Source organism: Pteronotus mesoamericanus, unplaced genomic scaffold (assembly GCF_021234165.1).
Source record: "Pteronotus mesoamericanus isolate MK-2021 breed Mesoamerican mustached bat unplaced genomic scaffold, CSHL_Meso_final scaffold_582, whole genome shotgun sequence".
Classification (NCBI taxonomy): domain Eukaryota; kingdom Metazoa; phylum Chordata; class Mammalia; order Chiroptera; family Mormoopidae; genus Pteronotus; species Pteronotus mesoamericanus.
The window spans coordinates 5,121,669-5,139,801 of NW_026555323.1; the positions used below are offsets into that span (position 1 = coordinate 5,121,669).

Sequence of the window (18,133 nt, forward strand, 5' to 3'; positions counted from 1 at the left end):
TTGGAACTGGGCCTTGAACCCCTTTCAGGGGCGATTCCATCGGGGCTTCTGTAACAGAAGACAAATTCAATACCCTGTTAAACTGCGACACCTTCAACTCTGAAGGTGACCACTGTTCATTTAAAGCAAAGCCAGACCCCTTCAGTGGCCATCCGGCCCCATGATCCTCACAGAGGCAGAATTCAAACACCTGGTGATCTTGGACTTGGAGGGGACCTCAGAGTCACCCTGTCATCCTCCCAGTCAATCCAGTGCTTTTTTTTTTGGACAATTTCTCCAGAGGCTGTGGATCCAGTTTCTACCGGGTCATCTGATGATTCGGAGATCTTTCCACACCAGGCGGAGCACCAAGCAGAGGCTGCGAGATACTGCTGGTTATTCGTTTCTATTGGAAAAGAAGAAATAGTCTTAGAAAGAGGTGAAATTTGTTTTCCTCGCTATAGGTCTAGCTCTGCACATCGAAGTTGGCTGGTGAAGTCCGAGAGCCATTTTCCAGGTATATGAAACCGGAAGTTACGTATGACCTCCCTCGATGTCTCTATGTCTAACCATCCCTGATGGGGCACAGGAGCCAGCCCTGCCCTATTCTTGCCCGTGTCAGCCTCCAGTTCTCTTGTCGCTCAGCGATCCTCCAAGGACACATGTGAACCCGATTCTCCAGATGGGGTCCCCACGGCACAGGGCAGCAGACACCTGCATGACGTTAAGATCTCACATGTTTGCAGTGCGTCCACGGGGCCAGAAACAGAATTTGCTGCTAGTGAGGGGCCTGGCACATTGATGTTGCTAAAAAAAAATAGTTACTGAAGAAATGTACAAATATATTCTACAGAATAAGTTTCCACTAGAACTTAATATCCTGAAGGGAACACTTTGCGAGAACATTCTCGATGACCGATTGGGGGATTCCCCCTTTTGGGGGTCACCTGGGACCCCCTGCCCCTGTCATGGCGATGCTGCCGCTCCCTTCCCGTACCCGTGTCCTTAGAAGAATATGCATGGGGGCTCAGAACTGCTAAAAAATGTGCGCTGCTCTCAGCTTGATTTATAGACGATTAACTGACAGCAAAGGCAAAGGTACAAGACATGCAGCTAAAGTAGGAGACACCAAGGTACCCCTCTGAATGAAAAATCAAAGGAAGCCATCGTGGGAGCTTACAGCAGAAATGTCTGCGCCGGCATGATCATTTCACAGAGGAGAAAACAGAGAGGCAAAGCCACGCGCCCAAAGCCACACAGCTTTGCAGAGTGGGGCAGGGCAGGGCAGGGCAGGGCAGAGGGGCCACGCGTCTCTCTCTGCTGTGCCGCAATGAAACGCCTCAGAGCAGGCAGCACCCGAGGGAACAGGAATTTCAACCTAACCCCACCTTCCAGGAACTTCTGTGATGCCCTAACAAAGTGAGGAGGTATTGTTTGTACCCTCTGCCAGGCAGGGGTCTCTACTGGGGACATCTCAGTGACCTGGAGCCACTTCCCACAGGTCACCATGCGCCAGGTGAACATGCCCCTTTTCAGTGCTCATCTGTGGGCGGCCACGCTCAGGGTGCCGATGGCAGAACCTTCCAGTCTCCGCCTGGGATCTATGGCCATCCAAAGGGTATCTGTCACTCCCGGCCCAGGCCTGGCTTCTCCAGAAACTTCCCTTGCTCAGGCTTCCCCTGAACGTGATCCGGGCAGTAGTCACAGAAAGATGTTCCGGCCGTCCCTGTCCAAACGCGCCCTGAAACGTCCGCATAGCTTTTCAAGTATCATGGAAGCCCTAGCGCTCATGGCCGTGCGAGATGGCCATCTAAAACAGAAAGTCTTCTCACGTTGAGTGTAAACAGATATCAAGGAGACTGGGATGGCTGTGGCCAGGCAGGGACTGGACCCAGCTAGAGGGCACTAAGTACCTTTCCAGCCCCTGGATGGCTTTGTGGGGACCCCTGATGCCTTCCATAGCTAACGTCTTTGCAGGAGACCTTGGGCAGACGTCTCTCTGTAAGCGCTTTTACCTGCAGAGACAGCCGTGGGCATGGAGATCGGGGATGAGCGCGTCTACTCCCTCACATAAAAGCAAAAATGGAAAGCATTGTGCTAACCTTTTTTAGAACAGCTGCGAAATTCCTAAATTGCTTACCACACTCTACAAAACTGTTCAAACTCAGATGTAACTACACACAATGAAGTGCATCCCTGGTAAGTGTACAGTCCAGTGTGTTTTCGGGGAAGGCATACACCACTGGACTCAACACCCCCATCAAGACACAGAGCCTCGCCGCCCCCCTGGGAAGTCCTTTGTGCTTTGCCTAGTCGTCTACAATATCCCGTTACTCCCCACCAAGGGCAACAATGACTGTGCCTCACAGATCGGTTTTGCCTGCTCTTGAACTTCATATGAATGAACTAATACAGCATGTACTCTTTTAAGCCTGGCTTATGCGTTTTGCATTTGGGGCTCATTCGTGGTTTTGTACATATTAGCGGTTCATTCCTTTTCATTGATAAGCAATATTGCGAGGAATGACTATATCACAATTTGTTTATCCGTTCTCCTTTCATTGCATTTGGGTTGTTTCCAGGTTTTTTTTGGTTTTCTTTGCTATTTAAATTTTAAAAAAATATTGTTTATCTTCACCTGAGGACATACTCATTGATTTCAGAAAGAGGAGAAGGGAGGGAGCGAAACATTGATATGAGAGAGAAGCATCGATCAGTTGCCTCCCCATAGGTGCCCTGACTGGGAACTGAACCTGCAATCAAGGCAAGTACCCTGAGCGGGTAAAGAACCAGTGACCCTTTGGTTTATGGGACAATGTTCCAATCAACTGAGCCACACCGGCCATGTCTCTCTCTCTCTCTGTCTCTCTCTCTCTCTTTTTTTTTTTTTAACTTTTTCTATCTTTTTTTCTTTTTTGCTATTTTAAATGAAACAACTATCAACATTTCCATACAGGGTCATTGTGTGTGTGTGTGTGTGTGTGTGTGTGTGTATGTGTGTACATATTTTCATTTCTTTTGTTTAATTTGCAATATGTAGACTTGCTGGATTTTATGTTAGGAGCCCACTTACCCTTATAAGGAAGCTGCCAGACAACTTACATAACGTGCCCTCTTCATTAATAATCTCGAGGACCTATGAAGAGAATTCTTTTACATTTTGTGTTTCATGATTTGTTTTTGCCTTGAATTGCATGGATCAGATGTGGGCACACCTTCTCCTGAAATGCATCTTGAAGGATGAGACTTTGAGCGTATCGTTTTTCGTAGTTCTTTTGAATTGCTGATACTAATAGCTCAGAATCCGGAAGACTCATATTGGAAAAGTGGGGCAATCTCGTTTGTGGCTTTCCTCCATATACTTTTTATTATCTCCTTTAATATATTATACATACAAAATATATATCACATGTGTGTTGGTTACAAAGCATAACTATAGAGTGGAAGCTGTAAATCCAACACCAGGTCCAAGAATGGACATATTTCTAAGAGTAACGCGTTGCTCCTGGATCGCCCCCCTTCCCGAGGGGTAACCAGGACTCTGGATGTTTTGTTCTTTATTAATCCTCTCGTTAAATGACAAAACAAGACAAAAATATGTTGTCATGTGTTTCATTCTTTTGCATTAAAAATTTTGCCATATATTTCTTGTTGTCCTTTCTCTTAGGAGCTTTACCACAACGTCATTTGTGTAGTTTTTCAGAACTTCCTTTCCCCTCCCCCCTTAACATCGTCTTTCAAAGATCCGCCCCTGTTCTGTGTGGCTGTAGTTTATTCGCTTTTGCTACTGAATACCATTCCATCCTGGGAAGAAATCACGATGTATTAGATTACTACTACTACTTGTCAATTGTCAGTGTGCTCTGTCTCATATTTTCATGAGATATATATTACATTGGGGGGGGGCAGTCTGGTACATGTAGCGGAATAATTTTTCATAAAGCTCCTTTCAAGTGAACAGTTTTTAAAAAATGAAAACGAGCCATCAGTTTCTGCTCCAAAAGAAGAGAAATGTATAAGACTGGAGGCGGGGAATTGCATAAAAAGTAACTGAGTTTGATGAGAGATTATCAGTGTGGTCGCAAAGCAAAGACTCCCATAACTGTTTTACTGCATGATTTTATTCCAAGGCTGAAAAAATAAGTTTGACTTCGGTATGTAGAATGTAATCATGCAAAAAAGATATAATCAAACTTCTTTGTCTATGTGATCAGGTTAAAACTGAAAGGCAAACTGCATTTTGATTCTTTTTTCCTAACTATTAAGATATATAGGTATTTAACTTCACTGTCTAAAATAGCTTAATCTTATTGATTTCTTACTGTAAGAAAATACAAACATCTAAAAAATATACAAATGAAAAGTCATCTTGGTTTTTAAAAAACCCTACAATTTAAATAACTAAGCATTTCTCTTTATTCTGTGTAGCTCATGTCCTTAGGGACAACTGAATGGGAATTTTTATTACTGATACTAAAACTATATTGTGTGGTATTTAAAGATTTTTATATTAGCAGTAGTCCTAAAAGTCAGCTCTAAACTTCTAAATTTATAAGTTTGTATCTAAAAATTCTAAATACCAAATATAGTGAAAATATAATATTGATTTTCCTTTTCATTTAACTGCAGAATGAATCTGTAGGCATTAAGACTAACCTCATGCAGAGAACTCTGAACAAATATTTAAAAATCAGTAGACCGAATTTTATTTATTCACAGTAGTGCCTAATTTTTAAATGATACATGCTAAATTTAAGTTTCTTTTAAAAGATTCGAATACACTTCTTCCTTTGTTAATGTCCAGAGCATCTAAAACTGGAACATTTCATTTAAAAATGAAGCTGAATTTCAGTTAAGCAACACAACCCCATATGAATAACCCTCTTAAGTAAAAAGATGTACTTCCCTTCTATACAACTGACTCACTGAATTGAGCTTAAAATTTCCAAGGAGAAAAAGGACCTAGGGAATAACTATGGGATAGGGTGGGGGAAGAGGCTAGGTTTCCATTGTGATAGCTTTTCACTTGCTTTCAGATCCTCATGTTAAAAAAATTGTTTACAAACGATGGGATGCATAATGTAACTCGGAAATCTTTTACAATTAGAGGGTAAAAAAAAAAAAAAAAAGAAAAAGAAAAAGAAAAAAGAAAAGAAACCTGCCTTTTCTTTAGGACAGATGTTTTCCGACCAGACAGCCTGGTTTTTCATGAGAAAAACACTTCTACTGGATCTAGACATTCACGAGTTGTATTAGCCATCTTCTTTTTATTTATTATGGACATCAATTAGCCTGAGTCATGAAACCTGATCACATTAAAGGCTACACGTGGTCCACTCACTATTTTTAAAAGTCCACGTATTTCAAACTCCTCTCTCCAGCCGTTGCTACCGTTTCCCCCTTGAAGGACCCGGTCTCCGCAGCGTTTATTCGTTAGATGGCAGTCCTAGGGCAGCCTGGCTTCGGGGAAGCCTCTCCTTGGGTACATTCAAGAAAAGCACAGGGGAGACTTGTGGTTGGTGCCGATTTCTAGTCACTTACACAGCAAAGGAAGCAAGAGGGAGGTGCCCGGGAGGACCCGAGGCAGGTGCGGGTGGGTTTCCGCTGTGACCACGGATCGCGCGCGTGTGTGGCGTGTTCCAGAGTCCCGACTCCAGCCTGGAGAGGGGTCCGGGCCGCGGCCCCCGACCTCTTCCTCTGGGGGCCCCTAGGACACACCCCCTCGCCTCGGGGCCACCGCAGCCCGCACCGTGCACGCGCTTCGGTCGCTCCCTGCAGCCGCCCACGTGGTGGAGCGCAGAGCAGCGCGAGGAGCCTTCGGGGCGGGCCGCGGGTCCTCGAGGCCCCGCCAGCACTACCCAGGCCTCCGGGTCCCCCACTCCGGGCCCCCACATTTCCTCTCCCGGAGGGAGGGAGGTGATCCGCGGGCCAGCCTTCCCCGGCGCCTTTTGCGCCCCCTGGCGGTCGCCGTGGGGACGCGTCCTGGGCACGCGGGGCAGCAGCCTGTCTGGGCCCCCCTTCCCCGGCTCCCGGCTCGCGGCGAGCGGCGGGCTGTCTCCCCTCGCATCCCCGGGCCGAGCTCCAGGGGCCGCGCCCTTCCCCCTCAGCTCCCCGCGAGCCCCCGAACTCTGGGCTCCAAGTCGCTATACCGCAGCCGCCGCAGCCTTGCGTGAAAGTGCCCGTCTTGGGAGCCTGGGAGCCTCCTTTCTCCCAGGTGTGCCCCTCCCGCCACGTTCGGGCTTTCCAGCGCGCTGCGAAAAAATGCCGCATGCACGCACTTATTTATTTATTTTGCAACAGCTGCAAGAAACAATGAAGCTTTTCAAGAACCGGGGAAACGCGCTTTCCAGCCGCGCTGTTGTTGTTTTCAATGAACCTCTCGGGCCCCGCACTCCCCGCCCACCCCACTCCCTCCCCTTATCCTCTCCCCGTTCGGCCCCTCCGCCTAGCCCGGACCGGCGCCGGGGGCATTGTTTTTGGAGTCTTGCGGGAGGGGAGCGCGCGTGCAGGGAGGCCGGCGCAGTGCGGGTGGGAGCGAGAGCAAGTGGGCGCGCGCGCGCGCGCGCGTGCCTGGGTGCGCGCGGGCGGCGGCGCGGGCGGGGGACGGGGGCGGTGCCTCCTCGCCTCGCACCCCACGCTCCGGCTCCGCTCCGCACGTCCCTGGGATCCTGGACTCCGGCTCTTGGCGCGCGCCGGTCTGGGCCGGGCCCTGGGCGCGCCGCGGCTGCGGCGGTGGCGGCTCTCGGGAGCGCGCGGGCGCGTGTGCGCGGGCCCGAGCGCGCGCGCGCCAGCCCCCAGTGTGTGGCAGCGGCGGCGGCAGCGGCGCGGCGAGGCTGAGGCTCTTGTTTACCAGCATTAACTCCGCTGAGCGGAAAAAAAAAAAAAAAAAAAAAAAAAGGGAAAAAAACCTGAGGAGGAGCGAGCGCACCGGGCGAACTCGAGAGCGGCGGGCGAGCGAGAGGGACGCTGCCAGCGAGCCTGCTCCCGGCGCGCCCGTGCCCGGCGCTTGGAGACCCTCGGCCCCGCTCCCCGGGCCCTCCACGCCCCTCCCGCGCCGGGGGAGCTCCACGGCGCGCCGCGCGCCTCAGCTTTGACCTTCAGCTCGCCGGAGCCCCCGCGCGCGGAGCCGGCGGCGCGGCAGGCGGGGGCCGGGCGGGGGCTGGCGCGGGGCGGGTGGCGGGAGTGCTGAGCGCGGCGCGGTCGGCCCGCCGCTTTGTGTGTGTCCTGGTTTTGGGCAGGAGCTCCCGGCGGCGGCGCTGAGGGAGGCGGCGGCGACGAGCGGAGTCCGGAGGACCAGCAAGAGGGGAGCCTCTCATTCATTTTTACTCCGCATTTCGGCCTCACCCGCGCCGGGGACTTCGGGGCAATCTTGCGAACTGCGTCGCGCCCTCCCGCCGCCGAGGCTCGGGCGGCGGACAGCTTCTCCCCCGGGCCGGGGTCAGGTTTGTTTCGCCTAGCCCGGACGGATTTGGGCTTTGCCCCCTCTCTCTGCAGTTTTTCCCCCTCCTACCGCTCTGGTTTGAAAATGGAGGCCGACGACGCCGACAGCCCGCCCCGGCGCGCCCCGGGTTCTCGACTCGGCCGAGCCCTGGGCTGCGGCTGCCGGCGCTGAGGGGCCACCCGAGCCGCCCGCCCCGTCCGCGCTGCCTTTGGAGTATTATTTCCTTCGCCCTTATCTTTGGAAGGGGGGCGAAGACTGAGTTGGAGACTTTTTCTTTTCCTCCCCGACCCCTTTTATTTTTGAGAAAGGGGAATTTCGTCCCAAATCAAAGGAATGAAGTCTGGCTCCGGAGGAGGGTCCCTGACCTCGCTGTGGGGGCTCCTGTTTTTCTCCGCCGCGCTCTCGCTCTGGCCGACGAGTGGAGAAAGTGAGTATCTGCCCGCCGCCCGCGGCCACTGCGGGAACTTTTCCTCCGAGGGGCTGCGCCCTGTTTGCGAAATCCGAGTGGTCGCAGCTGTCGGGCCCCCGGGCGCGGGAGCGGCGGGGCGGGGCGCGGAGGGGCTCTGCCGGGGGCCCGGACTGGTGAGTTTAAGCCCCGGGGGCCCCGGCTCAGCGCGTCCCCCCGCAGGCAGGGCCCCGGGGACATTCTCTTTTGCCGTCCCGAGAGCCCTGCCCCGCGGGCAGCACGTCTCCTTAGCGCGCACTTCCCGGCCTGGCGCTGGGACTCGATCCGGGAAGTTCGGGCCGGGCCGGGCCGGGCCACGCCACCCGCATCTCGTCCGCCCCGGGGCGCGCGGGGCCGATCGGCGTGCCGTCCTGGCTCCAGCGCAGCGCGCTGACGGCGGTGACAGCTTCTGCGGCCGCGCGGAACCCTAGCGACGGGGTCGACCCCGTGCGGTGGCGGGGAGCCCACCGGCGGTGGCGTGCAAGTTGTCCTCGACGGGGAGTTGCCCGGCTGAGCGGACCCACAGCCCCAGGACACGTTTCCAAACATCCTAGCGCGGCCTCCCGTCGCCCAGCGCTCTCTGCCCCTCGGGCTCTTTAGATTCCTGTCCTTTCCCGTCACTTTCGCTCGATCCGCCGCAGGTTACCTGCCTCCTGGCTCCACGGGGCTGCTCAGTGCGGCTCTGGGGTGCGGGGAGCGTTCCTGCCTGGACCCCCACCCCTCCATGCAGCCCCTGGAAAAAAAGTGCGAAGGCGGGGGCCGCGCACCAGCCAGGCTCTTCCGGGGAGCGCGTCCGGAGGCCCCCAGTTAGGAGGGCTCCGGGACCTCCCCCTTTCCACCCGGCCGGTGGACGCTCCCCTCCTCCTGGCGGGGCCAGGGGGTCGGTGAGGCGCGGTGGTCGCGCAGTCCCCGAGTGTGCGGGAGTGGGTGTGTGGTCGGAGCCGACGTGCAATTCCCCACACGTGCTGGCAGCGCCGGGGTGTAGCTGCCGCCGCCACACGGCCGCCGGCGACACCTAAACGCCTTGCCCTGGCCGGAGGAGCCTGGCGCCCTCGTGGAAGGAGCGCGAGGGTCGGCGGCGGCGGGGGAGAGAGGAGCGCGTTTAGTTTCGCGAGCGCACAGCCCTGGCCTCGGCTCGGCGGCTGGAGATCTGGTGCAGCCCCTACCCCTTGCCCCGCACTTCCTTTGTACATAGTTAATAAGCAATATCGCTCCACACTCGCTATCGCTTGCAATCTGATAGCTTTTGTTTTGGTCGCGTCGGGTAGGGGTAGGGGACAGCGGGGAGGGAGTGGGGGGGAGGGCGAAGTGAGGGCCCCGCGGGGTGTGGAGGGTAGGGAGGAGGGGGCTCTATTCTTTTCAGAAAATTAAAACGTGGCTTCCTGCCCCGCTCGCGATGGTCGGGTAACTCGCTCACGATTAAACTTGAAATGCGGGCGCAGAACCGGGGCTGCGAACGGCGAGGGCGTGCTGGTGAGTAATGGTTGCCCAGGGTATGCAGGTGGTGCCAACTGGAAAAATCACGACCGAGCCTTGGAGAGCGAGGGGGAGAAGCCGGAGGCGGCGGGGGCTGTCTGGTCCCAACGCGGGCGCAGCTCCGAAAGGCAGCTTGTATAAACAAACCCTTCTTCAACGCCCGGGAAGAGCCGAGTCCCTGATGGCGTAAGAGCCGATTGCTATAGAATTAGCGTGTTTACTGCGTCGAGTAAGACGCAGACTGAGGCCAGACGGTCCACCAACTCGGAGCTCTCCTGCTCTTTGTTTTGTAAACTTTGAGCTCATTGGATTGGGCGAAAGGCTTTGGGCTCCCTTCTAAGGCTCGCAGACGTGCCTGGTGCTGGTGAGGGGTACCAAAGAGGGCGTCTAAGCTTTTAGAAGCTCAGCATAGTCTGGGAGACCCAGGAGACGCAGTGCATTTTCTAATGGCGTGCCGCTGGACTGGGTAGTGTCTCTGGTGGTATCATTTCAGGGCAGTGAGCTCTGAAATTCACAATAGCAGCGAGGGCCTGGCTTATGGGACGCAGGAGTCCGGCATTTTAAAGTGGGATGTCCTGTCGTCTGGAACGTTCTTCATGGAAATTCAGTCTTTGTGAAAGGCGTTTCTTTCTTGGGAAGACAGGCAGGAGGGGCGGGAGTATTTTCATGTATGTTCATAATCCCTCACAGCGAAAGCTTTTCTCCAAGATGCCTTGAAAATGGTTGGTTCCTCCAAACCCGAGGGGAAGCGCCAAGGCACCCCAAGCCCTCACTGCAGTTTGCTCAAGTTCTAACTCAGCCTCTGCCCCTCCCTGCAGCTGGGAAGTTGTGAGGATTAAATGATATGCCCAGTGTGAGCATATGTTCAGTTTTTAGTCCAAAAGGTGCTAGAACACTTACTTAATTCTGAGAGAAATAACCACGGAGCCCTAGAGAGGCTGGTGTTCCCCCCGCTATCTGGTCCAGTTAGGGAGACTGGGGTGTTGGTTCCCAACAGCGTTGGCACATTGAGGGATTAGTGTTTCCTCTTCGTGACAGCAATAGGGTGAGCTTTAAACAAATCTTGAACTTAGAAAAGGTAGACGTTTTCGAAGCCGACGAAGTCATGCAGACGTGGTGGTTTCGTATCAGCATAATGTGAGCAGAGCCTCTAAATAAGGAGGTTTGGAAGTTATGAGCCGTAGCCAAATAATCTGATGGCTAAAAAAAAAAAAAAAAATTAACGTGCACGTTAAACATGTCGTGGCCATCTTATTAAAAAGGGCTCAGTCATCTTTCTGCCCAAGTCAGGGTTGTAGCCTATTGTTAGAGAAACGCAGGTATGGGAAGGGTTGATGTTTGAAGGAGTCGGCGTTTTATTATGGGAAGGATCCAGAATAAGAAGTTTGGAAAGAACCTAAATAGCAAATTATAGTGTAGACTCTCTAGAGGCAAATAGCAAGTAAATGGTATTTTTGAGAAGGGATGGGGGGGTGGGGTGGGTCGGTATTTGAAATTTAAAGGGTCATTTGTTTGATTTGTCAGAAGGATTAGAAAAGTCCAACCTTCAGAAATACGCTAAGGTTGGCTGGAGGAACTTTAAAAACATGGAAAGTGAAAGAATCCAGTCACAAAAGATCATGAATTGTATAATTCCATTTAAATGAAGCCTGGAATGAGCAAATCATACAGAGAACGGGGAGCAGCGGTTGTAAGCCTGAAGGAAGAGAGGAGAGGGAATGGCTGGTAAAGGGTGCCCAGCTTCTTTTTGGGGTGATGAAATGGTCTAAAATTAGATTATGGTGATGGTTGCACAACTCTGAATATACTACAAAACTATTGAATTGTACACTTAAAATTAGTGACTTTTACGGTATGTGGATTATATCCCAATAAACCTGTTTTTAAAAAAAAGACATACACTAAGGTTGGAAAGAATGTATTGTGCTATACATACACTCTGTATGTATACTCTGTGCTATTACATAGAAGTTATATTAAAATTATTAAGTAAATTTGTCCAACAGGTTGGTGTCTGTCTGTCTCTCTTTTATTTATAGTTTTTCCATAATTCCAGCAATACAACAAACTGATCGTTGAAGCTTATGAGTGAGAGTCGAGTAATCTGGTGACTTTAAAAAACCACTTGCATTTTACACATGGTGGCCATTTCATGAAAAGGATTCGGCAGACATGGACAGAGGGAAAAATGAATCTTGGTCCTACATAATTCAAGTTAAAGATTGAGGGGCTGGATTAGAAACATAAATGCTAGTGAAAGTCAGATTTATAACTGAAAGCCTTAACTGAATCTGAAACAATGTTGGTCTTTCCAAGATTAGAGTGTAGGCGCTGAGTCTGGATGGATTTTTGTATATTTCCAGTTTCTTCCATGTTTTCCAATAAAGAAATAATATAGTATTTTAGGATGGTAAAGAATTTTCACTTTTTTTCTTTCTTTCTTTCTTTTTTTTTAGATATTTCATATTAACCACCCTGGTCATAAAGACTGAAGATGAACCGTTCATTTTAATGTAGGGTTTTTTTTTTCCTTTGTTACTTATTTTATTTCTTACATAGCTTTAGAATCTGAGCGGGGGGGAAAAAAAAAACAAAACCTTTGCAAGATACAGTAGCTATTTCAGGCATACCATAACTTAAAAAAAAAAAAGAAAATTTCTTAAGCTACAAAATATTTTCTAATATAACAAAGGCATGTTTTGTTATTAAACTGTTATGCCCTTATCCAAATTTACCTTGGCCTTTTAATAGGAAAAGACCTAGAGGATACTTGTTGTTTACGCTTGTTTTTTTTGTCTTTGTCTGAGGCTTAGTTTACTAATAAGAATGTTTCCTGTCCTTATTGTTGCGAGATCAGGGCAGCAATGCAAACGAACTGTATCGCTTCCACTTGTTGCCTTCCAGTTCTGCCAAGGGGATCCCGTAGGAACGGCAGCTTCCTTTTCAATCTGGTTTCATTTGTTTTTGTCAGAATGTGCTGGTGAGAAGCAATTGAATCCAGCCAGCACTTAGTGGGCACCTGCTGTATGAAAGGTGCCGGCAATTTCTGAGCCCCCTAAAGGAGGAGGACTTCGCTTGTGTCCTTGGGGCATTTTAGATGCTCCTGTGTGAAACAAAGGTGCTTGAAAACTCAGTACAGGATACACGGTTTTCAAGTAGACAGCAAACATTTTCGAGGCCCTTTCAGAACATTTTTGTAGATTTAAGATAATGACGTTCCATCAGTGTTGTTGATCTTCCAAAAAGGCCTGTGCTGTGTGCCCTTGGCCGCCTGTTGCAATGTCACCGTGGGCCCTGGCACCGAGGAGCCCTCCACCCATCGTGACCTCGGTTATGACGGTTGTGCTTAAACATGCAGACCTGTAGTTACCTTTTGCCAGAACTCTAGGAGTTACAGATGTGTACGTGAATATGGCATGGCATGTTTTGAGCCGCAGGGACAATGGGACGTGTTTCCAAGCTTTTCTGGATTCACGCATTGCTTAGTTAGCTATCTGGAAATCAGGGAACTTTGAAACATTCAAGGCTCTGGAGAATTTAAACCGACGGCCGGCCTTTAAAAGCGCGCGGGGGTGAAAATGAGGCTGAGGGGGGCAATTACAGCTTGAAACATTCCTTTAATCATAAAATAGATTTGTTTTCAAAACTCATTTAAAAATCAACCCTGGTTCATGGAAGAGGTATTTGTGCCTGCAGGCCAGTTAGCTTTGAACTGCTTTTCTTAGCCAATTCCTGACAGGTGCTATCTGAGCCTAAGAGATACCCTCCTCTCAGCTGACTAAATATATAATAACTGTATGCGCGCCCAGGGTATAGTTTCTCGATTTCTCTGTCTGAGATGTTCTGAAGGAAAAATCTGAGCACTTTGAAGACAAAAAAGTGAATAATGAATAAAGCGTCACGACCCTTCTTTGAAAATGGTGTTTCGCATCCGATCCTCAAGTTTTCTAGTTGTTTGTGAAGATAGGATTTGACTTAAACTAAGAAGGGGGTGTGCCACACCAGTTCTTATTATGGGATGCATGCAGCCCTGTAGACATTTGGGGGACATGACTGGTGTTCAGTATTTGGAAAGGTCCAAGCTATAAAGTATGAGCGTCTCCCAGCCTCCTCCCCCCAAGGATCTGGGAAAAAAACAAATGCACTGATTTGTTCTGGGGGAAGGGCATATATTTGGTATAAAAGAGTTAACACACAAATTAGGTTGTTAGAATAATAATGCGTATTTCTGCAGCATGATGAAGTTTCTCTCATTAAATTGCTTTGGTCTTATTTGACTCAAAATATTAACAATAGCTTTGATTTCACAACTTTCAAACTTTTAAAGGCCAAATTGTTGTTTTTTTTGTTTTGTTTTGTTTTTAAAAACCAGTTTTACTCCTGTTATAAAGACCCAGACATCAGTTTTGAAGAATTTCCTACTTTTTTCACTTATTCTGATTTCACTTGTGGCTCAGGACATTGACTGACTTCACAGTCTGAAGGAAATATTGGTATTTCTTTACTTGAACTGGGAACTAGTCCCCCCTCCGAACCTCCCCCGCCCCCCGCCCTGCTCTTCTCTTTCGAAGTAAATACATGCTGAGCACTTACTGGACTGAGTTCTTTAAGTTAAAAAAACTCATTCTGATACCATTAAGGGAAAAAACCTTACATAAGTTTTTAAAGCTATGAGTCAAACCAGAGAAATATTTGCCCAGCTTATTGAAAACAGTAAAGACACAAATGTGGAAGACTTCCATTTTCCCTTCTTCTTCCTGCCTTGGACTAGAAGGATTTTTAAACATACAGGCTGCTCTTCAGATTTTACTGGACCCCGACAGAAAGGCGTTTCTTTGACAACGAGGAGGGCTTGCCGGCGACTGTCATTGCTCGCAGTGACAACGCTCTCGTTTCTGACCAGGAGGAGTGAGCCGGGGTGCAGAGATGGCCGTAGGCCTCCTAGTTTGTGTCTTTCCTGGCTCGCGATGGCAATGGCTTCCTTGATAAGTTGCTGGGGATGTGGCCATGGAGCTGAGTGATGATGTCCTCCAATGGGCGGCTGGTGGTCAGGAAACCCACACGTTCTCGGTTGAATGAGTTTGGTGGCTCGCCGCACCGGGCAGCGCGCATGCCCGACGAGATGTCTGGCCCTTCCCTGAGTGGCTCACGTTGTACTAGTCTGCAAGTCTGCGTGCGTGCGCGTGTTTAAAGCCTTTATAGTTTAAAGACTTTAGAAACTATTCAGTTCCTAGTCCAGAAAGTTCTTGTTGCGGAGGCAGGTTGAAACTTTATTCTTTCATCTCCTCACCTTCTTAGTCACCTTAGCAAGAAAGGCACCTTCTTCACTAACAGGCATGTCATAAAAATGCTATTTGTTCAAAATTGTGCGCGTGTGTGTGTATTTCTATATATTTGTTCAAATTCGGAGAGTTTTCAGTACGTGATTGTTGCTGCTTTGTATACTTTAATACGGCTACTGGGCACTCATTTTTTTTAAAGTGGCATTGGGATTAGTTGTCGGTTTGGTAACTTAGGTATGTGCAGGCTGCTTTTTAAATTACTCTTGACATGGCAGAGCAGACATATTTTGACATTCTAAAAGCATAAATGTTTTATAGAGCTGAACTTGTATGTTTTCCTGAGATAGTGTAGATGCCTCGTTTGAACTTGTCTCCTTGTGTAAAATAGACAAGCATACCTTGTTTTATTTGCTTCACAGATGTTGCTTTAAAAAAAAAAATGAAGGCAAGACCCTCTAGCAGCAAAAACTGATTCCGACTCGGTTTGTGGTGGTGGTCTGGGATCGAACTCACGTCATCTCTGAGGGCTGCCTATAGTCAGCGGTTTGTCTCTATAAGATTGATTATTGCAAACGCATGTCTGACTAAGTAGATGAGACAGCACCAAGTTGAGTTCAGCAAATTGTGGTTAGTAGCACTTCAGAGAACAGAAGTCAGATAATTAAAGAGAGATGACTTTATGTGTCACTGGTTTGCCCTATTCCTCTAATTTAAAGTATCTGAGTGACCTTTCATGACCTCTTTGGAGAAAGAGCAGGGAGCCTAAAAAAAGTAAAAAAGAAAGAAAAACAAAAACAACAACAAAAAAAAACCCACCCAGGGTAGAAGTCCGTGATCCACCTGGCTGTATCAATACTTTTCCAAGTCATTAGCTATTAACTATATTTGGATTGTACAGCCTTCATCAGCCTTGACCAGTCAGCGTTGTCCTGTGTTTGTTCTCCACACCTAAATGTCCTGGGTCTCAGACTAAGGGATAATATACCAACTCACAGACTCAGGATTTGAAAGAGAATCACAGATTGTCCTGAAAAAAAAAATGAACAAAGAGACCAGCCACAGAGGAAGATCTCTGTTCAGCTTTCCTTAGTTCTGTTGTCTGACTTCTGTGGATAATGAGTTCCTAGCATATGTTAGGCCACAGCATGGTGTAGTCTACACACAGTCCTATCACAGGAAATGCCTTTGTTATCCTCGCCTGACTTGGTTGGGCAATATATTGGGGATTTTCTTTCTCACGTGGACGTCAATGGGTTTTCGACCACAAGTGTGGGATCAGGATGGAATTTCCAGTAAAATCTCAGTTCTTCAACCTGTCCTTTCCCGGTGAGGCTGACGAATGCCATGTTCCCCGTCCACCTCACTGAGTCACTTGACATTGTTCTGATTTGCCCGTTGCTGTCCGTACCCTCGTCTAGTCCAGACCTGCATGGACTCTGAGGACACGTTCACTTGGCCCCTGAGCCGGCCACTCCGACTCCTGGGCCATCCCTCTGGTTTGATAGATTTGCCAGCCCCCAGCTCTCCCCATGTGCCTTTTGTGGTGCCTGATCCTGGTCCAAGAATCAAGTCCAAGGCCTCTCCGTTGGGCCGCGATGCCTCCTTAATAAGACTTTGCTGTAGGGACCCCCCCACCTTGTGAGTTCCCAGCCCTCCCCACATCCTGCTTCCGCTCTGCAGTGAGTGAGCCATGTGGGTCCTGTCTCCATGGTTTTGCACCTGCTGTGTCCCCGTCCCCGGCCTGGAATGCTCTTCTTTACTGCTCTGCTACCCCTGTACTGAATAGTGGAAAGTGCTGCCCTGGGGCCCAGCAAGGCAAGGTGGTCCCCGTGTCTGCTTCGCCCCCAATTCATTCTTTGGTCCTAAGCAACTTACTCAGCTTTTCCAAGTCTCACCAGAAACGTAGAGAATGAAAATAATTGGGAGAGATTTTTTTTTTCTCATGAAACAACAAAATAAAAGCATTTTCTAATAGCTTTAGAAACTACAGACAGAAGTTTTGTATGTGTGTGTGTGGGGGGGGAGACAAATGTAATCTCTGTCATGTCTAAAAATCTCTAGGTTTCAGAGAGAGCTATAGACTAGGGACTCGGCTGTGACTAAGTCAGTGAATTCCTTCCCCCCGCCCCCCGCCCCCAGTGCCTCTCTGTGGTTTTGGTCCATCTGAGAGGCCTTCCTTTTATTTCTAACTCGGGTTACTCTCCTTGAAGCTTTTCTGGGTTGCCCTAACTTCTGGGCACCTGACTTCCCCCTTATCTCCTTTCAGTTCATAACCCCAGCCGGGATGGGTCCTGTCTTGCACCTTACCTGTTGCCGTATTATGAGGCTGTAGAGAACAGCAAGGCTAAAGATCATAGTATGAATCTCAGCTCCTCAGTAGCTAAGGTCTCAGGCAGATTCTTTAATTTCCCCGTGCCTCAGTTTCCTCGTCTGTGAAGCTGTAATCCTAACAGGACCTATGTCATGCATTTATGTATAAAAAAATTCAACAAATTAACCCATACGTCAAATGTTGAGGGCAGAGGCTGGAACAGGCCAGACCCCTCGGGCTTTTGCTCGCGACTGCCCTTACGGACGTGACATCCTGGAAACGAAGTGCCTGGAGTATAGGATGCGCCTGATACTTGACTGCCCTTCTCATTTGAATGTGGTAGCTTGGCCCATAGTAGGTGCTCAAGAGATGTCTGTTCTACAGTAAGACTTTGTTACGGTTCTTTCACAAGACTGCGTTTTGCTTGTTCATCACGGTTGTGTGATTTTACTTTTTTTTTTTTTTCCTTCAGTAAAGCGCGGCCAGCCCCTGGAGTTCACCTTCCATTTCAGAGATCTGTTTATTATGCTTTCTCCCTTAATCCTTCCATTTGTCAATTTCTGCCAGGGCCCGAGAAACGTCCAGCGTCCGCTTGGCCCACCTCACTAATGCGGAGGCGCCATCTAGCGGCCAGGATGGAAACGCAGCCTCTGGGGTGACAGCTAAAAGCGCCCCCGGGATGAAGCTCAGGTCCCCCTTACCCTCCTTCCCTAGATTTTGCTTTCTGGCTTGGCTCCTGGGAACCAACTTCAGAAAACTGCGGAGGCTGCAGGCTTCTGCAGCAACCCCTGGGATATGGTTTGGGATTAGGATTGTTGCCCTGTGTCAGCGAGCTAGCACGAGAGACTTACAGTCTTCTGAAACGATGTAAACAACTTTGGCAGAGTTCCTATATCGAGTGTGCCTTTTACAACTGGGGATTCAAAATGCCTTTACAGGACTTTTATAGATGAAAAGTCCTAACCTATTTCTTTTGAGATGAGAGATTAAAACACACACACACGCGCGCACACACACACACACACACACACACACAAACCCTACTGGTTCATTTTGAAAAATAAACCAAGATATTTACTTTCCATCGCTCTATTTAAATAGGTGGTTACACTTTAATTATCATTTCTATATTGGTCCCCTTGGGCAATTTGCTGCTGTTAAGATGCTCACAAGCCAGAAACCCTAATAGAGAATAATAC

General features: G+C 49.2%; 1 protein-coding gene across 2 annotated transcripts in view; it reads left to right on the plus strand.

Moving 5' to 3' along the window:
* The first annotated feature begins 7,138 nt into the window (after nucleotides 1-7,138).
* Nucleotides 7,139-18,133, plus strand: part of IGF1R (insulin like growth factor 1 receptor) — a 221,624-nt gene continuing 210,629 nt past the window's right edge. For both annotated transcript variants that reach the window (XM_054561955.1, XM_054561956.1), the window contains exon 1: nucleotides 7,139-7,847. In XM_054561955.1, coding sequence (XP_054417930.1) covers nucleotides 7,754-7,847 — 94 coding nt within the window. In that variant the 5' untranslated portion in view covers nucleotides 7,139-7,753. The remainder of the gene's footprint in view (nucleotides 7,848-18,133) is intronic.